Below are 20,907 nucleotides of genomic sequence, written 5' to 3' on the forward strand. Positions count from 1 at the left end.
GCCATGGGTGGCACCAGGGGACAATAACTGTCCACTGAGAAATTTCTGGTGACCCACCCAGAAGGAAGGAACTGGAAAAGGACAGAGGGGCAAAATCTGCAGTGACAAGTCAGGACTCAAAACAAGACCCTGGCAAACCTGATATGGCAGGAGCAGGTACAATGGGGTCACCCAGTGGGGCGTGTCTGGGCTCCCACTCTCTGCCAAGCTCTGCTCCAGGGCATGGCTGCACCAGAGTCAGAACTGAAACGGCCCAAATCAGTCCTTCACAGTCAGGTCATTAACATGCATTTTGTTCTAAACCTTTTAAAGAAAGCAAACACAGGTTTGAACATCTGGCCAAGCTTGAGCTCCTTATCACGGAATTCCAGGCCTACGTGAGGAATACAAAGGAAAGGTTGCCTCACTTTTCTTCCAGCCTGCAAGAGGACAATAAGACAAACTGTATTTCTTTCCCTTTGGTTAGTACTTTTATTTTCTTAGATGTAAAAGTGAAAGATGGAGGGGTGAGGTCCTGCTCACTAAGAACTCAGGCTTTGAAGGTGGGACGACCCGGTTCTAGTCCCCTGTACAGGACCATTATGAGCAGGCGGCTTACCCCATGTGTGCCTCTGTGCCTCCTCTCTAAGGCCACTTGCAGCAGTGCTGTGTTAGGGACACGTGAACTACCACACAGCAAAGCACTAACCCGGGCCCCCAGCACACCGTAATGCGCTCAGTAGGCGCAGTTACTGGCAGGAAGGTGTTGCAGGAATAAGAGGCAACTTACCTGGTTTCTCACCACACGATCTCAGGCTCATGGAGAGCTAATCCTCCTATATTCTGCTCACAAACTGTTTTATTTACACAAACATCACATCTTGCCTTTTCTTTTTGGCAGAACCGGGGACTGAACTCAGATCCTTGCGTTTACCAGTCAAGTGCTTATCCTACTGAGCCATCTCCCTGGCCCCAACATCTTGCCTTTTCCACTTAACATTATCTTGTAAGCACATTTGCATGGTCTTAATTATTCTTCAAAAGCTCAATTTTACATTCTGTCTCCACCATAATGGCTGATTCCAAATTTTTATATCTAAACAATGTGCAATGGGGCTGGGGAGATGGCTCAGTAGAATAAGTGCTTCCCTGGAAAGCCCAAGGGCCTGAGTTCAATCCCCGGTTTAAAAAAAAAAAAAAAAAGATGAAGCTGTTGGAGTAATAAAATATGGAAAGGCTTGACCAAAAAAGAAAAAATTAAGAAAGAAAATGACCTTAAATAATGTGCAATGAATATTCTGATATATATGAAATTTAAGCCATGCCTCTGCTATTTCTTTCAAATAAAATGGACTTTCTGGTTCAAAGAACATAAGCACTGGTACGTATGACACCTACAGCCAAACATTTGGCAGAAAGGGCCAACCAATGACCTGCATGAATGTGAGAACCCACCCCTATCCTGTCCTACATTTTTTTTTTTTTTTTTTTTTTTTTTGCTGTTGCCCCTCTAAAATACAAAAATTAATCAGGACCCATTTTCAAATTTCAAAGCCCTAGTAAGAAACAAACTATGCAAAGCAAAACATACCACTTCCTTCCCATTTCTACGCTGTAGCCCTGGGCACCTGCGACACTGATGCGCCGGCGGCCCCTGGGACTTCTTAGGAGTCCTCTCCACCCACCAGCCGCATCCTTTAGAAACATAAGTCTGGCTGGGGTGACAGCACTGACAGACCACTTGATTAGCTTGCTCCAGCTCTGTCTTTGATTCCCTGTACTGCCAAACAAAGAAACAAAAAAACCAAATAAACAGTGACAACAAAACAGAAGAATCAAAGAATAGTGGTTCTGCCCCTGGGCGAGATCAGACAGAACTCCACTTGCCTGGGTTTTTGCCATCTCGTGTTTTCCAGGGACGAGCGACAGAGAGTTACAGTGCGAAGGGTGGGGGTGCGCGCTCCAGCTTTCTCTCTGCCTCCTTCTCACCACCTGCAACTACTTCCGAGAGTGCAGCTGTTCCTGGCTCTACCAGCAAGCGGGGGGCAGGCTGGGCTGGGTCCCCGCCCTGAGCACCTGCCAAGTCCCTCCCAGCGCCAGGCAGCCCCAGCATGCTGAGGCTGCGCCCACCGATACTCACAGCCGCTCCAGCTCCTTCATGTCATCAAAAGCCCCTCGCTCCACAGCTCCAATCTGGTTTTCCATCAGCTGCCTGAGAGCAGACAGAAGACAGTGCAGTGTCAGACGAGGACTCCTGGAAACAGCTGGCACAGGGGAGGGGCCAAGGCAACTCTGCCAGGGCAACACTGGCACAGACTGAAACCGGAGTTCTGCTCAGGCCCCCGTCCAAGGCTACACGGACATATTTCTGCACAGCTTTGCAACTCCCCCAACACAAGCCCCTCGCATGCGCGCCCTCCTCTGGCCAAGGGCATGGGCCCCAGGGACAGAGCACAGGCCCATCCAGTACAGAGGAAGCGAAGCTCTGCCCGCCAGGCATAGGCCACACAGGCAGCCAGCCTACTCTGCAGTTGGCAGAGGATGCCCCTCTGCCTGCCCATCTGCTGAAGAAAAGAGTGGGGTGCCTTGCCAGCCCGGTGGTGGCGCCACACGCCACTGCCTCTCCTCACTGCCAGCGGGCTGTGGAGCCAGAGTGATCAGCTCAGGGCAGCGCTGGTCGCCAGCAGGTGGATTGTTAGGCGATAATTTTTGAGATACCAATGCTTTCCACTCCCTACTCTTCACCAGTGACATATGGGCTCCTGTGTGGTCCTTAGACAAGATAGAGGAAAGGGATAGATGCTGTCACCAGACTTTTCTTTTTTTAATATTTGGTACAGAGCCTCTATACGCAGCTTGGACTCAGTGATCCTCCTGTTTTCAGCCTCCCCAGTGCTAGAATGATAGGTGTGTTCCACCACACCTTGTCTCAGTGGCTGGCTCAGTGAGCCTGGGAGGGCAGGGCCAGCATGGCATGCGGTGCCGGGGATCGAACCCCAGTCCTTGCACTTGCCTAAACAGGCGTTCAGTCTGCTGAGCTATCTCACCGGCCCAACTTTCTCTACAGAAGGTTCGGGGTGAGGGGCAACTTCGGAGAAGAGGGTTCTAGATCCAAAAAGGGTCCAAAGTCAGTGGCTTCTAGAACAAGAGAGGCTCTGTCCAGTGGCCTGTCATCCTTGACTCAAAGAGGACAGGCCCAAGGCCCGCAGCTCCCCTCAGAACGTTTGGAGAGAGGGCCTCTCAGGAGTCAGAAGGGTGGGTCTGAAAGGATTCATAACCTCATGAGCAGAGCAAGAGATCTGGGGCCTCTCTGTGTGGGGGGTGGGGGAGGCTCTGTGAGGACACCATGTGACCTGCAAGCCAGGACAAGGTGCCTCCCCACACCTGCCATCACCCTGGTGTGGGACTCCAGTCCTCAGAACTGTATAGGCCTCCAGTCCACGCACTCACCACAGCAGCTACAGCTAGCTAACAATGTGGGGGCCTAGAGAGCCTTCCCGCCTCATGCCAGGATGCAGCCAACACAGAGCGTCCACCTACCAGCAGGCCCTCTGCCATCTGGGTAGCAGTAGCTGCTGTAGTCTGGATGCAGTGTCACCTACGATCTCCTCCCCTCCGGGGTGCCAAGGCTCCGCAGTGGAGGGACTGGGTCCCCCAGGGATCTGCCTGGGGCCCTGAAGCTAGAGCCAGGAGCCAGAGTAGAGGGAAGGTCCACACGGGGAGGGGGAGCACCCGTACTCACAGCACCCGAAGCTGCTTGAGCCCAGCAAAGTCGTTCTTATGGATCCGAGTGATGTTGTTGCCATTGAGTTCCCTGGCAGAGAAAAGAGGCAAAGCGGTGAGGGACAAGGCAGGGTCCAGGCCAGGCGCTCAGCTCCAGGCTTCCTCTCCACCTGGCTCCACCCGGTCACCTCACCCCCTGCTAGGGGCCACCAGCTCAGACCCCCAAGTCTGTGTCAAGGTCCAGCACACCTCTTTGCAAGAGGCATCTATCTACAAGCTCCTTAGGAATGACAAAGCAGGGCTCATTGCTGAAAGCGCCGTAGAAACCAAAATCACAGTTTCTGCCCTGTAGTTCTCATCGCTTGGAGAGACGTGGCGACCCTGACCCGGGGAAGGATGAAGAGGGGCACCAGTGGCGACGCGGCTGTTCAGATGGCAGCCTCTCTAATCCTCCATTTCCTCCGCTGTCAAACAGGATCCTGATTACGTCCACCTCATGGGATCCACACAAGCATAAGCAGGTAGCGAGTAGGGGTGCACTGGCAGAGGGCCCCTTGGGACCGCTACCGTGTCATCGTCCACTGGCACTGGCTCCGGTGAGTGGTCCATCCTCTAAGCAGAAGGCAGGGAAGCCTCCCCAGGAGGGCCCAGGCAAGCCATGGTCGAGGCCAGGGATGGCAAACCTCTTAGAGACTGAAAGTACCAGGACTGCCATCATACCTGAGTACTGAGGCTTTATTTTAGAGAAAACAATAGTAAGCAGATGCTTGGCTGCTGGGGTGACCTGGCCTGCGGGGGGCCTGCGGAGCCCGGCGTGCCTGTGGGGGGCCTGCGGAGCCCGGCGTGCCTGCGTGGGGGGCCTGCGGAGCCCGGCGTGCCTGCGTGGGGGGCCTGCAGAGCTCGGCGTGCCTGTGGGGGCACGCGCACCATGGGCTCACCACCACTGGTTGGACGGTCTAGAGGAGTGATGGCGAACCTCTAGAACTTTCAGTGATAACAAATGGCTGTCTGTGGCTCAAGTGCCTTGGGTTGCCCACAGGCCTCGAGCTGCCTCCAGCACCACCCGATACTTACGTCCACACCCAAGATATGCAAGACTGGCAGGTAGCCGCTGTGCCCGCTTTAAAGCAAGGGCAGCTCTAAGACACCAGTTTCCTCAGTCCCGAAGCTGGCAGATGACAGAATCCACAGCCTGGGCTGTAGGAATGTAGGGCCCAGAACTTCAGGCCAAGTGGACAAAGCCAATAATTAGTTCAACTCATTCCCTCTGCTCGGCTCCTGGCAGGAGCAGCTGAAAAGTCTCATTCTGTTCCTCGTCTCCTTTCTGCAAGGATACGAAGAGAGTACAATGCCTCACCCGGACCAAGCCACTCCCCTGTCCTAAGTGCTATGAGGACCCCTTCTCCATAGGACTCCGGCTCTTTTCAATGGAAAAGTTTTGTTTTGTTTTGTTTTTTTAAGGGGGCGTGTTTTTTATTCTTTGCTGTTGTTTTATTTTTTGTATTGGGGATTGAGCCCAGGGACTTTGCACTGAACTACATCTCAGCCCTTTATTGTTCTTGTTGTTTGAGTTTAGTTTGTTTTAAAAAAAACAAAAACAAAAACAAAAAATCCAGAGCATCATAACGCCCCTAAGATGACTGGGTTGAGCTCAGACTTGTGGTCCTCCTGCCTGAGTCTCCCAAGAGCGCAGTGCCCACCTCCACGACCCACAGAAAAGGCTTTTTTGTTTGTTTTTGAGACCACACCTCCTTACGTAGCCCAGAGTAGCCTCCAACTTGTGACAATGCTCCTGCCTCAGTCCCAGCAGGGCTGGGACTACAGCACATGCCACCATGCCTGGTTAAAAATTCCTTTCTTATTGAACTAAATCTTATTCCCTGCAAGCGCCACAACGTGTTCCTTCCACAGCCCGCACATTCTTCAAGCATCAGAAGCATCATGCCAACCCCTTTACGTGGTTCCCATCCAAGCAGGGCAGGCTTTCTTTAGGCCTCCTTCCGAAACTGTCATCCCCAAACCCAAAACTGCAAGGCATTTTTTTTGGTGTTGTTTGTTTGTCTTGTATTTTAAGGAAGGGTCTACAGGGTGTTCAGGGTCTCACTACTAGGTTGGACTCATAGTGATCTGCCCGTTTACAGCCTCCCAAGAGCTGGGATTACAGGTGCACGCCACCACGCCCAGTCTCAATTGCCATCTCAGCGTGCCCCAGGGGCAGGGCCAGCACTGCAAGCCTGGGTACCAAACTCCCTGACCCTGCGCCTGCTTGCCGGTGCTTTAATCCACTGAGCTATTTGGCCATCCCTTGCAAGGCATGGGGAGATAGTTCTGTGGTCTAAGTGCCTGCCTGGCAAGCACAAGGACCTGGGTTCAATCCCCAGTACTGCATGCTCTTTCAGCCTCTAAACTGGGCAAAGGGGCCGGGGAGATGGCTCAGTGGAATAAGTGCTTCCCTGGCAAGCACAAAGGCCTGAGTTCAATCCCCCGTTCCGCAAAAAATAAATAAATAAATAAATAAATAATAAACTGGGCATGGTAGCACACACCTGTAATCCCAGTGCTGGGGAAGCTAACACAGAAGGATCATTCTGAGTCTGAGCTACATAGTGAGACCCTGTGCCAAATAAATACACAAGATTTTTTTTAAAAAGAAAAGGATACAGCTCTGTTTGTGTTGACAATGAAAGCCATCCATGCCAGCAAGCGGCCTGGGGTTCCAGCGCAACCTGTACTCTAGAGCCCCCTTCTGCTGTGCATGGACACAGCAGAACAAGTATGAGCACCTGGCACGCTGAGGCCACCGGCCACCTGATAAGTAGTGAGATGTGAGAGGACTTTAGCTTCTTCTTGTGCTTTTCTGTATTGTAATTTTAAAAGTCATCTATGTTTACAGGCTATAAACATAGCTCTAAGTTACAATATCCAAGTTATTTCATTTAAAAAAAGAGTAACGTAATGTTGCTTAAGTTACAATATCCAAGTTATTTCATTTAAAAAAAGAGTAATGTATGTTGCTTAATTTTTCCAATTTCCTTAAGAATAAAGGAAAAAGACCATCACTGAGAATAATCTCCACCAATGTGCTGGAAGGCTTTCTCTCAAATCTTCTTTCCTTTGTATAAAAATATACAATTTTTATATAACTGAGCTAGTTCAACATTTTTTTTTAATATATTTGGTACAGGGTCTCACTACAAAGTTCAGACTCGTAGTGATCCTCCTGTGTTCAGCCTCCCCGGGGCTGGGATTACAGGTGTGTGCCACCACGCCCAGTCTCTGTGGCCAGGGCAGCGCGGGGATGGCATGGCATGTGGTGCTGGGGATTGAACTATGTTTCTAGTCCCTGCACTTGCCGAAGCAGGGGCTTCGTCCACTGAGCTATCTCACCAGCTCTCAGTTCAACTATTAGACTAACTGATCCCTGTCCTAACATCCTGAAAGTTAGAGGATGAGTAAAGGCCTGACTATTGCACACTTGCACAGCTTCATACTCGGCTTGCTCGCCTCCGGAGGCTCTGACTAGCTCGAAAGTGTCCCTTCGCTTGGAACAAAGGGGTGTTTGATATCAAGTATCAAGTGCTTGGACTATTCTGTTTCTGAACACTTGCTTTAGTCTGACATTTTTCACTGATAATGCTGCACAGATCTTGGTAGGCACCGAGGAGGAAGACGTCCCAGGAAGGGAACTACTCAGTCAACTGTCATGAGAAATCCCATGAATCTTTTAACCATTTGTTTATTCCTTCTTATCAGCTATGGTTCATAAAGCAATTGACCATGATAAATATTCCCATTTCACAGATGGAAAAATGGGGTCAAGATCAGCTATTAAGACAAGGCCCAAATGAAACCCAGGAATGCTAAGGATGGAGTCACAAAGGAAGGCTGGGGATGGACAAGCTGACAGATCTTCTGGTGGCATATGGCACTGCAGGTCTCTCTCCCACCATCTGGCACCAGCGTATGCTGGGCAGACAGAGGGATGTAGGCCTTCTCCCAGGCCCTGCCCCTGCCCTCACTTCCTACCCATCACTGGGCCTGGACAGGCAGAGAGAAGAAACAGTAAAGAGAGCAGAACAAACATCACCTCCCCTCGGAGGCCCTTCCAGTGGCTTTCCAGGGAGGCAGGCTCCCGGCGGCCTTGCTCCCCACCCAGTGCTAGCTCCCCCTCCTCTCTGGGACGCACTCCCACCCACGGGCAGCCTGCAGCACAGGAGGCACAGCACTGGCACCTAGGATGCATAAATGTCACTTGGGCTGTGACAAAGCCCCCACTGCGGACTCCCCTCCCCTCCTCAGCACATAGTCAGGTACGAGAATGGCCGTGGGGTGCGCTCTAATTCTGAGCCAGGCAGCTCCACCTGGCCCCAGCAAAGGCTTCTGGGATGGGGAGGGTGGTCATCATCCTGCAGTTTGCTTCGTGTCTCCAACAGGTGGTCCTTCCATGTTTCCATGGAGACCTTCCTCCCAGGAAGCTGCCTGGGAAGACTGGGACATGTTGCAGGAACCCCAAGACTATTGTGGCCAGAACAGCAGGTGCAGGTGGGCCCACTGGAGGTTCCTGGCCTCATGACTCCAGGGAGCCCAGGACCCAGGCTACTGTGGTCTCCTTGAGGTTTTTGTCACCAAAGGCCACACCCACCCCTTCTCCTTATTGGGCACCTACTATGTGCGAATCTTAGGCCTAGCTAGAAACACACTTCATCTCTCTGGCCACAACCTAGAGGCAAGTTATGTCCTCTCCAGCCTGTGCATGAGGAAACTGAGGCAGCCTAGGGAGATAACCCGCCCAGCACCACACAGCTAAGAACACAGCCAGCTCTGAGCCCAGACCCGTGTGAGTCCTTGTCGTCCCTATACCACCACACTTGGTGTCGCTGGATTCACATCATCTTGTCCCCAGCATGGTACCTAGGACAGGGCTGAAGACTCACCTGGGTACTCTGGACGAGAAGCCTCCTGGAGCCCTGGAGTAAGAGCACAGGCTCTGCCTAGACACCCACATCAGAGAATGCCCTGTTCCACCATCACGCTGCGTGTGTGGCCTTGGGTGCGGGCCCTAAACTCCTCTGTACCTCAGTTTCCCCATTTGTGGAATGAGGATGATGTTGGTACCCATCTCTTAGACGCATAGTAAGGTTTAATGACTTCCTGTTTCTAAGATGCCAAGAACAATGCCTGGCGCGCCCTTAGCCCTCTCCATAGCAACTTTGCCTGGTTGCCTGAGGTGATTATTTTTGCTACTGCTACTACTATTGGTATTTTTTCATGGCCCACAGCTCCCCAGACTCAGCCCTGGCTGGTGCTGGACTGGCAGGGCCAGGCTGAGCAGGAGAGCAGGTTACTCTTGTCCCAGGATGCAAAAAAAGAGCAGGACAGACACCCTGGATGGTTCTTCTTCCAAAAGTGATGAGTCCACCCCTATCCTTCTCCAAAGGAAAGCGCACGCCGCATGGCAAAGGCCCCATCGCTTGTCAGTTCCTGAACTGAAAGGAAACCCCAGTGACAAAACAATTGGAGAAAATTCTCCAAAGCAAAGTTGCCAGGGTAAAAACAAAACCGCACAAGGATTTCTGGAATACTCTCAGGAGATAAGAATTTTAATTCTCGCTTAAGCAGACATAATCTAAAATAGGACGGATACAGAGAAGACTAGCATGGTCCATGCTTAAGGCTGACACGCAAATTGGTGAAGTGTTCTGTATTTTAAAAAAAGAAATTGATCACCATCGTCTGGGTATCTGTGATATACAGAAAACAACCTCAGACCTGCCAGGGCTGCAGGCACGACGCCCTGAGCTTCCGGGCAGTCCCAGGGGCTCTCTGCACTTCCTTCGTTCTCTTTTCCCATCCTGGAGCTCTGACTGTGAGAGCGAAGCCTCCAGGGCTGGAAGCCCAGTTTCTTAGCTCTGTCCTTTGAAATCTGACTCCAGCGAAATCCAAGGAAGGAGGTGTGTGGCCACAGGGCCCAGAGAGCTGAGGGAGGGAGGATGTCCCACCGCAGCAGCAGCAGCCCTGACACCAAGGCACGAAGAGCCCGGGCCTCCACTCCGCCACTCCCACTCCCACCTCCACCCTTACAGCAGCAGCCCACAGAGCCCCAAGCGGGCCCCCGTGTTCTCCCTGGCTCCCCCCAATGTGCTTGCTGGGTCACAGTCGGAACTCTTTACAAGCTGCAGATCAGATTGAGTCCCTCCCTATTTAAACCCTTCAATGAATCCCCATTGCTCTTGAAACCGAGACAAAAATGTCTTTCGCACACACCACAGGCTCTGTGTGCCCGCCGTTAGCCAGGCACCCTCCTGTCCTCCTGACACTGTCTCCCTGTGGCCTGCCCTGGCTCTGCCCAGAACGCCCTTCCCTCCCTCGCTGTCCTTCTGGGTGGTAAGCCCTCCTGCCGCAGTCACTATAAAATGAGCACTCCACACTCTGCTCAGTAGCACCAGTCGGGGGTGATTTTAGAGTGACTTGGGGGAGTCCTGGGCTGCTGTTCCAGCCCACACCAAGATCAGAAGCTCTGTGAAGACACAGGCTGCTGGCTTACCCTCACCAGTCTCCTTGCGCCCTAACACAGCACAGAACACACGATAGATGTTTCAACAAGGATTTCCCGAATGCAGGAATGGATGTGCATTAAACAGACAGCAAACAGCATGAAGTGAAGTGGCTTTTCCATGTTTCCCTACTCAAAAAAAAAAAAAAAGCACCAAACTTCTACTAATCACAAACATTCTTCCCAAATGAACAACACCCACTGAGGATGCCACCTACTTACCGCCACCATCCTCTCTCCAGGTCCTTCCTTTACCCTAATGCAATCAAGAAAATAATGCCCCGATGGGCCACATGCCAAGATAGAAAGCTGGGCCACACGGGCCACTCAGCAGGGAGGCGGAAGCTGTCTTCTGCCAGCTCAGGGCTTCCTCAGGCCTCGGACAGGTTCCTTTCCAGGCCAGGCACTGTCCCTGCTGCCTGGTCATAACCAGATCACATAATTCTCACCACACCCCTCATGGTGGTGTCACATGCACCATGCTAAACATGAGGAAACTGAGGCTGCCGGTTAAGGGGCAGCACTTGGAAGCCCACCCAGGGTGACTCTGTGTTTTGGCTGAAGAGTGCTGGTGTCACATGCCTGGTCTTGGAGCCCAGGTTTACGCATCCCTTCTGGACCTTGGGCAACACTTTTCTACAGTTTGACTATGGTCTGTCCCCTCCAAAGAGCACACTGACATTTAATCACCACCACAAGGCCATTAGAAGCAAGAACAGGAAGGACCCTGGAGAAGTGATCAGTGGCCTGTCCTCAGGATTAATCCATCCATGTGATTAATGGATTAATAGGTCAGTGGATTATATTAAGCGTGGGTCTCTTCTAAGAGTCAGCTGGGCCAGGTCTCCTGTGGTGGGATTCCCTGTGTCACATCAGGACTCTGCCAGCACAAAGGCCATCACCAGATGTGGCCCCTTGACCCTGCACCAGAATAAGGAGCCAAAATAAACCTCTTTTTGTAATTACTTCCCCAATCTGTGGCACTGTTATTGGCAACAGAAAACAGGCTAAGGCATGCAAAGTCACCTCACAACCTCAATTCCTTACCTGGAAAGGGGAGCTAACAATGGCCTGTACCAGGAAAGGTGTCTGGTAGATGGAGGCTGAAGGCAGGAGGGCCCGAGGTTGCAGCCAGGGGTGCAAGAGCAGAGGGTCAGTGGAGAAGGAGCCAGAGCCTTGGCCAGGGGTCAAGGGACCCTGAAGTCAGAGGCTCCGCCCCCAGCCTGCCAACTTGGGCCCTCTGGGTACAAGACCGAATTGTCCTCTGCACATGCCCTGGGAAAGCTCTAGGCCCTCACCTGTAAGGCTGTGGCTCACTCCTCCGGCCCCTTCAGGGCCCCAGGCTGCCCCTCGGCTCAGGACAGCCAGGGCAGCCTCCCCCTCACTTGCTCACCAATGTCCCCTCCTCTTCCTGCTTCCTCTGGGGCACTCACCCGAGCTACTCCAGGACAGCCCAGACAGCAACCTGAAGCTGTGTTCAGACATGTCCTTCATGAAGGGTCACCTCCCTGCTCCGCCTCAGGAGAGGGCACACCCAGTTCCGGTCCCTCACTGCCACATTCCCAGGTACCTGGCCTGTGGGATGTGTCACTGGAGTGCTGAGCAACCCTTCCCACTGGCCCTGGCTGCTGCCGCCCCTCCCACACACACTCCCATCTCCCCAGCAGAGTCTTCCCTAACTCAGCAGGTAATGTCCCACTCCTGGGTCACAGTGCTCCAACTCCCAGTGCACACAGGCCAGGCACCAGCCCAGTGCCTGACTGCCCTCCGCTGAATGAGGAGCAGAGAAATCCTAGAGCCAGTAATCAGGGGTCCGATGCCAGAGCAGATTTGCTGCTGCACCCTCACTGCCTCGTGCCCGGCCTCCTGGGAACCCATCTTACTTCCTCAGCTGGGCAGCAGCAGGAGCTCCTAGCTCTCTCTACTAACAGAGCCAGCCTTCTACCAGCCCCTGGCTCATATCAACCTTGATTTACAGACAGAGACATAAGGGGTTTGCCTGCAATGCACAAGGCCCTGGTTTCAATCCCCAGCCCTGAAAAAAAAAAAAAAAGAACAACATGTTTTAGAATTAAATTTAAGACTGGGCATGGTGGCATGCACCTATAATCCCGGCGCTTGGGAGGCTGAACGCAGAAGGATCACTACAAGTCTGATCTAGTAGTGAGACCCTGTAGACCCTGTACTAAATACATGAAAAAAATTATAATAAATTTAAAGTCACCCTGCTGGTAAGTGGCTTGAGGAAAGACACGAGCCCTGGTGTGTCTACCTCAAGGGCCCTGCTCATTTTCTTTTTAATTTTATTTTAAAGAGGAAAAATAACAAGAAGACAAAAACAAAGCAACAAAAAATAAAAATGATACAGATTTTCAAAATAAGAATAGGAAATTAACAATGGTTGCTATTCTATGTATTGTCATCAAATTTGTCATAAGTTTGTTGCTCAGATTATCAGATATAGGTATGCAAGATTGATCAAACAAACCTTAACTTCTTTCAAAAAACCAATAGAAACTAATAGCACAATTATCTTAGCTATCTTATGTGTACCATTTTCCTTCTTTCCCCATCCCACTTATTCTTTCCTTTTTGAAAAATGATAAAGGTAACAAAACTGAATTTAATAACAGGTTATTAGGACAGTTACAGTGTTGATACATTGCATGTTGTTGTCTGCCCAGCCTGCTCCTTTCTGTTGTTATGGTAGTGCTGGTAAAATACATACAACATAAAATTTGCCAGGCGTGGAGGTGCACACCTATAATCCCAACACAGGGGAGGTTGAGGCAGGAGGATCATTGGGAGTTCAAGACCAGCCTGGGCTACAGAGCTCAAGGCCAGCCTGAACTGCACAGCAAGACCCTGTCTTGAAAAGACAGAAAAAAAAATCATAAAATTTACTAACTCAACTATTTTTAAGTTTACAACGTGTCAGATACAGTCACAGTGTTAGCCACCAAATCTCCAGGACTTCATCTGGCAAAGTGAAACTCTGTACTGTAGCATAAAGTCCCTCCAGTGCACAACCACACACACACGCACACACACACACGCATGCACACGCATGCGCGCACACACACACACGCATGCATGCACGCACATCCCTGCCTCCAGGCCCTGGCAACCACACTTCTATTCCCGGTCTCAGAGCGCTGGGTGTTTCATATGAATCACGCCCTCCTTGTCAGTGCGCAGCGGGCTCATCTCACTTACCACAGTACCCCCAAGCTCATCCATGTGGGAGCATGTGTTTGAGCCGAGTAATGCTCCTTCGTGCATCCATGTAAATGCTTTGTTATCCCTTTGCCCACTACTGGGCTGCTTTTACCTACTGGGGAAAATGCCGCTAATGCTGAGCAAATGCCCGCACGCTGGCCTTCGCCTCAGCCCTTTCCCTCTCCTCCACCCCTCTCGCAGGTCCTCTTCTAGCATGAGGTACTACCCCAGGCGCTTCACATGGAGCTACATCTCCAGCCCCCTCCTTTCTTTGAGTCAGGTTCTCCCTATGCTGCAAAGTCTCCCTGCTGGACTCACTCTTGAGACCCGCCCGCCTCTACCAGCAGGGGTTGGATGGACAGGTCACACCACCTCCGGGCTCACCCGCAGCCACCCTAATGAACGTGCTGCCACCAGGCCCAGTTCTTAACCCCCACCCTGTGGCGCAGCTGCTCTGAGGGACAAATTATGCCCAGTCCCTTCACTTCCGAGGCCACACCTTGCTTTCACCAATCCCCCTTCTAGCTTTGGGTCCTGCCCTAAACCGATCACCCTGCAGCCGCCACCCCCAGCTCCAGACCTCCCTGCCTAGAGCCTGCCACCCCTCTCACATGGTGCCCACCCAGGGCCTGAAGGGCCACCAGCCGTTGGCTCCCTGGCACTGACCTCCACCCACAGCCCCAGCTCCCTGCTGCCCCAGCTCTGCCCCAGTGCTGCACCTCCCCCTTGTGCCAGCCAGCCTCAGTCACAGCCACTTTGCCTGCTGTCCTGATGCTAAGTACCGATGGGGGTTCTGGAGGTGCCAAGCGAACGTCTAGCAAGCAAGTGAAGGAATGAAAGAAGGCAGGCCTTATTGAGGTGTGGAAAGCAGCAAATATTTATTTATTTAGGCCTGGGGATCGAACTCAGGACCTTGCACTTGCCAGGTAGATGCTTGTACCACTGAGCTATCTCCCCAGACCAGCAGCAAATTTTCAAACCAAATACAACACATTTCAGAGCCTCAAAACTTGGGACTTAAGCACTAACCACTTGGCAGCCAGGTGTTTGGCGCTGAGCTTGACCTGTCTGAGCCTGTTCCTCACCTTAAGCAAGGTTAAACACTATCTTCCTCCCTGCTCCATTGAGAAGGAAAAGTAAGATTAAAAGCATCTCACTCAAGATGGAGTGAGGAGGGAGCTCTGAACAGGGACTGCAGATGCCATCAAGATGCCGTCTTGCCTGGCCCCCTCCCTGAGCACCGCAGCCCTCCTCCACTCCCTCCTTTCCAGTTTGCACCCGCCCCTCCCCTGGCCCCAGCTCACCCCTGCCCTCAAGCAGCTTCCCATCCAGCTTTGCTTTCCGCACCTGCTCCCTCCATCTGCCTCCCGCCCTCCAGTGCTCCCAGGAAACAATGCAGCCTAGCCCTGCAGGGACCCCACCTCCAGCTCCGACCACCTCACCTCGGCCTCTTCCTCCCACCCGCGGGCAGCCCCTACACTGTTCCCCTCCTCCCCAGAGCCAAACTTCTCTGGCTTTTGCAGGTGAAGCGGCTCAGCATTTGGCCAAACTTCGGCTGCCTGTGTGGAGGGCAGCCAGACGCTCGGCCCCTTCTGCCACCTCCTCCTGGCCTCCCTCCCTGTTGGGTGTGCAGAAGCCCACCCAGCTAGGGTCCCAAAGGATGTGCTCTCTTCACCTGGAAACCCCAGCACCACGTACGAGTTCCGAATCCAAATTCCCTGCATCGTCATCTCCTGAGAGCTACCAGCCAGTCTTTCTGGGCCAGGCCTGGGAGTCTCATCTTATCGCAGCTGGCCTCGGCTCGCCTGTGCTCTGGTCACAGTGCCACACCACCCTCCCAGGCTCCGAGCTCAGGCCCACGCGTCCTCACCACCCACCCCCTGCTGTACTCTTTCCCACAGCCCCTGCAAGAGCCACAGCTCCGAGATGCCCGTAGCAGCACCACTGTAACAAATCACCACATACTCAGCACTGAAAGCAACACCAATCTGTTGTCTTTCCATCCTTGGGGTCAGGAATCTCCACTGAGCCCCTCCAGCTAATGGCGAGGCATCGGCAGGCCTGAGCCCCTGCTGGCTATTCTGAGATAATCCCCACCTTGCCTCTCCAGGTCCACATTCCAACACCTCTTGCGCCCCTCACATCCCCTACTCCTGACTGACCCTCCATGCCTCAGGGAAGCACCACTGATTACTCTGGACCCCCCTAGATAACCCAGGTACAGAGGGCACCCCACCTCCAGACCCCTGGCCCACACCTGCAAAGGCCCCTTCACCGTGCAAGGCGGTGCACTCCCAGGTTCCAGGGATTCGCCCTGGACACCTTTGGGCACCTTTACTCAGCCTACTACAACGTGTTCTTTTCTGAAGTGAAGATTAGAACCCATGAAACATCTCATCCAAGGTTAAAAAACAGACCCACCCATTAAAGACACATTTTCAGAATAGGCCAGGATTGCAAAGGCAAGAGACACAGTCTCTGCCATCAGGGAGCTCATAACCTGAAGTAGCCATCAAACTACCTTATCAAAAAGGAGGAAAACGCTCTTCCTTGCAGGAGAATTTCAGTTAATAAATGTAAAAGGAATAAAGGGAGTAGAAAATCACAATCATATAATAATTATAGGCCAGATTCTTTAAGGTGGTTGCTTAAATCAATAGGTGAGAATAAAGGACCAAACAGGATACCACATAGTCTCAGAGTATCTCCCCCAGCTGGGTGCAGTGTCATACATCTGTCGTCCTCACCACTCAGGGCTCAAGGCCAGGCTGAGCCACTTAGTGAGACCCCCTCTTGAAGTAAAACATTAGAAGGGTTGGGGACATAGCTTAGTGGTAGAAAATGCATAGGTTCAATCTCCAGTACTATAAAAAAGAGAAAAAAATATATATGTATGATAGATAGATAGATAGATAGATAGATAGATAGATAGATAGATATTCTTGTAACTATGCTAATTTCTTAGTTTTGGTGATTGCCCACGGCTGTGACACAAGGGTAGGTAAGTGGGAACTGTTAGGATGGCTGTCACACCTACATTTGTTTGGTTTGGGTTTTTTCTCTCTTTGAGACAGGGTCTCACTATGCAGTTCAGGCTGGCCTTGAGCTCACTTTGGTCTCAAACTCACAAGAATCCTCCTGCCTCAGCCTTACAACTAAGCTGTATGCCTCAAATTATTTTGAAAGAAATGTTCCTTAAATTTTTTTAAAAGAATATAACACAGCCAGCAACTGAATTCATTAAACATCATTTGTCCTTGTCCTTCTCTACTCAGACCCTGGTACTCAAGAGGTCAAGTCAGAAAGACACAGAAGGGCCAGTGAGATAGCTCAGTGGTCCAAAGTGCCTGCTTAGGCAAGATTAGGGACTATGGTTTGATCCCTGGCACCACATGCAGCATCAGCCCCAGCCCCAGGGGTGGGCTAAACCAGTCACACACACACACACACACACACACACACACACACACACGACACAGAACAGCCAGGCATGGCTGCTCACCCTGCAATCCTTGTACTCTGGGAGGCTGAGGCAGGAGGATCACAAATTCCAGCATAGACTGGGCCACTTAGCAATTACGCCAGGCCCAGTCTCTGAAAAGCAAGGGAGGGTACAAGGTTATAGCTCCAAAAGTCTTAGTCAATATGATGCTAACAAATTATTACTTAGTGAATAAAATAACAATCTACGTGATTATAAACAGACAAACAGATGAAATAGAAGTCCTTTCCAACAGGAGAATGCCGACAAAATTAGGAATTCAAGGGGTGCTGAAGCCAGGGGACTGTAATTTGATGAAGAACAGGATACGTGCATAGCCTTAAAATACTTCTCCATAAATTAGTTTTTTGTTTGTTTGGGATTTTGTCTTTCATACAGGGCTTTACCATGCAGCTGGGACTCTTAGTGATCCTCCTGTCTCAGTCTCCCCAGCACTGAGATTGCAGGTGTGCGCCACCACGTCCGGTTCCAGGGCCGGCACGGCAGGAGGTACCAGGGACCAAACTCAGGACCCCGCACTTGTCAGGCATGTGCTTATGCCACCGGGCTATCTCCCCGGCCCCATAAACTACTTGTTAATAACATTTAAAAAGTTACTTTCAGCAAGGAAGCCTGGCAGAAATCAATGTACCAACGGATCAAAGCTAAGCTCATCAGTACTGGAACAACTGACCTCCTGTGTCTTCCAACACGGCCCAGAGAGGGGCACAGGCCAGGGACTTGCCACGCCTGCAAAAGTACATAACTGGTGTGTAGCCCTGGGGACAGGTTGGATGTAGCCCAACTGAGGAGCATCCCGCAGCACGGGGGACCTGTATTCTGCAACCCTGCAGTCAAGAAAGACAGGGGAGCTATTCCAAATGAAAGGCGGCATAAGAGCGCTGACCCGTGATGCTACATGTGATCCAGGCAGCATTCTGGACCTGCAGAAAAAAACGCCATCAAAGACAACATGGGCTGGGAGATAGCTCAGCAATCTAAGTGCCTACCTGGCAAGCGCAAGAACCGGGGTTCGATCCCCGGTACCGCATGTGGTGCCAGCACCGCACTGGGCAACAAAACCAAGCATGCACTTAATCCCAGCGCTGGGGAGGCTGAGACAGGAGGATCACTATGAGTCGGACCTGCATAGTGAGACTGTGTATCAAATAAGTAAAAGATTTTTTAAGAACGATAACATTGGGACACTTGTTGAAACTTGAATATGAACCATGGAATGACATTGTTTCAACGTTAAATTTGATACTTATTTGTTCTTTGTTTGTTGGGCATTGGTTTTTCGAAACAGGGTTTCACCCTGTAGCCCAGGGTGACCTTGAATTTGTAATTCTACTGCCTCAGTCTCCCAAAAGCTGGGATGACAGCCACGTGCCAGCAGGAAGGTAGGCTAGGAAAAAAAAAAAAAAAGGAAGCTATGCTTGGCTCCCCCATTTTTAGAAAATATGCAGAAATTTAAAGGAAAAAATTACCTGGGTGTGGTGCCTCGCACCTGTAATCCCATCACTGGGGGGAGGGGCTGGGGGGCTTGCACTCAGCGGCCTAGTGACACATTGTTTCAAAATTAAATTTAAAAAAAAAAAAAAGAGTGGAATGTAGCTTAGTGACAAGGCCTGGGCTCAATCCCCAGTACTACAAAATAATAATAACAACAACAATAATAATGATGATGATGACAGAAAAAAATACAATGTCTCCAACCTATTTTTTTTTAATGTATTTAGTCTACAGGGTGTCACTACACAGATTGGACTAGTGATCCTTCCTTTTTTCAGCCTCCTAAGCGCTGGGATTACAGGCATGCGCCACCATGCCCAGTCTCATTCGCTGTTTCAGTGCGCCCCAGGGACAGGCTAGGCATGGCAGGCCAGGGATCGAACCCCCAGCCCATGTCTGCCTAAACAGGTGCTTTAATCCACTGAGCTATCTGGTCAGCCCTCCAACCTGTTCTTAAATGGTTCAAAAAATTTTTTTACATGTGTGAATGTGTGTAATACATGATAAGGCAAATGGAGGACGATACAAGCAACCAAATTCAGGTAAAAGATACCGAGGAGTTCCTTGTGAGATTTGACTTCCTATTTTTTTGTAACTTTACAAAAGGTTTGGAATACTAACAAAACACAAATAATAAGCATAAGAAATCTTTAGAGATTGTTGGGGGGTGAAGACAGTCCAAGCTTGGGCTGTGATGGTGTTTGCACAACTCTTATTTAAAAATCTTTGCCTTGAGGACTGGCGAGATAGCTCAGTGGACTAAACGCCTGCTTAGGCAAGCTCAGGGACCACAGTTCGATCCCAGGCACCACTTGCCATGCCAGCCCTGAGGGGCTGAGCCGGTCAGATCTGGGCATGGCGACACAAGCCTGCAATCCCAGCGCTGAGGAAGCTGAAACAGGAGGATCACCACAAGTCCAAGCTGCACAGTGAGACCCTGTAATAACCAAATACATTTAAAAACAAAATTTTAAAAATCTCTGACTTGTTAACAAAATTAATACAGTTTTGCACAGGAGGGCCCGCCCGGATGCCTGCTCGCCCCTGGGTCCTCTCCCAGCACTCACCGTGCTGATCTCCATTGCTCAGATGGGTCTGCCCCTTAGCCGCCTGCAAGCAGGACCTGCAGCTGGCAGCTGCTTTGTGGCCCCAGCTCCCTCAGGCTCACCTCACCTCACCTCGCTGCTTAGAAATGAACCAGATTCATGGACCAGCCAAATAACTACGCAGTGAGACCCTGTAGACCCTATAGGCCCTGTAGACCCTATAGGCCCTGTAGGCCCTGTAGACCCTGTAAGCCCTGTAGGCCCTATAGGCCCTGTAAGACCCTGTAAGCCATGTAGGCCCTATAGACCCTGTAGGTCCTGTAGACCCTGTAGGCCCTGTAGGCCCTGTAGACCCTGTAGACCCTGTAGACGCTGTAGACCCTGTAGACCCTATAGACCCTTAGACCCTGTAGGCCCTGTAGGTCCTGTAGACCCTGTAGACCCTGTAGACTCTGTAGGTCCTATAGACCCTGTAGGCCCTATAGACCCTGTAGGCCGTGTAGACCCTGTAGGCCCTGTAGACCCTGTAGACCCTGTAGGCCATGTAGGCACTATAGGCCCTGTAGGCCCTATAGACCCTGTAGGCCGTGTAGACCCTGTAGGCCCTGTAGACCCTGTAGTCCCTGTCCTAAATACAAAAAACAACCAGGTTCAAAGCCCTAGTTGTTCGTCCCACCCTACCCTGCCACCGTGGCAGCCTTTCGCTCCTCCAGCCTCTCACTCCATCTAGTGAGCCTCATCACCTTCACCTCTGTGCTGACCAGGCACTGGCACCACACAAAACAATACTCTAAGCACTTTGTATGGATTATCTCACAAGAGCGAAGCACCTGCTGTCACTGGTCCCATTTTACAGACAAAGAAATCAAGTTGCTAGTAAGCTGATCAGTCCTGGTGCCGCCCGGGATTCAAGTGCAGCCACTCGGCGCCCAGAGCCTACACTGGCAGCTGCCGGGCTGCACATCCTCGCAGATGTCCTTGGATGTTTGCTCATTCTCCCCCTCCTGGCTGCAAACTCCCAGAGAAGCAGGCTCCATACCCAGACCTCTCTTAATGCTAGGCACACGGCAGATGCCCAACAGCTGTTTGTCCGCCACAGGCTGGGCTCCAGAACAGAGAGGAGGGGGTCGTGGGCTCCATCAGAAAGAGAAGCCAATTCTCCACCCCCAAGCTAGCCCAGCTCCCTGGCTACTGCCCAAGGCCCGGCCGTCATCTGCTCTGGGTAATAAGTATTTGTACAGCGATAATTACAGCATTTGGGAAGAAAATCCCATTAAGCAAGAGCCCCGCCGAGCTGCTAATGCCGGCACAGAACTGGAGGCAGCAGCTCTGCCAAACGCCGCCGTCTGCTCCCAATAATGCAGGAGCTGCCTGGCCCCACCGCCCCTCAG

At 51.5% G+C, this 20,907-nt stretch overlaps 1 protein-coding gene and 1 non-coding gene across 2 annotated transcripts in view; one reads left to right on the forward strand and one right to left on the reverse strand.

Moving 5' to 3' along the window:
- The window catches only part of Slit1 (slit guidance ligand 1), a 166,256-nt gene that overhangs the window by 140,247 nt on the left and 5,102 nt on the right, over positions 1-20,907 (reverse strand). The window contains exons 2-3 of the mRNA XM_004625506.2: positions 3,722-3,793; positions 2,120-2,191 (exon numbers count right to left, since the gene is read on the reverse strand). Of these exons, the coding sequence (XP_004625563.1) occupies positions 2,120-2,191; positions 3,722-3,793 (144 nt within the window). The remainder of the gene's footprint in view (positions 1-2,119; positions 2,192-3,721; positions 3,794-20,907) is intronic.
- LOC111815052 lies at positions 9,307-9,411 on the forward strand. Its single transcript, XR_002819864.1, has one exon. It is a non-coding gene; the product is annotated as a U6 spliceosomal RNA (small nuclear RNA).

Source organism: Octodon degus, unplaced genomic scaffold (assembly GCF_000260255.1).
Source record: "Octodon degus isolate 3935 unplaced genomic scaffold, OctDeg1.0 scaffold00010, whole genome shotgun sequence".
NCBI classification, from domain to species: Eukaryota; Metazoa; Chordata; class Mammalia; order Rodentia; family Octodontidae; genus Octodon; species Octodon degus.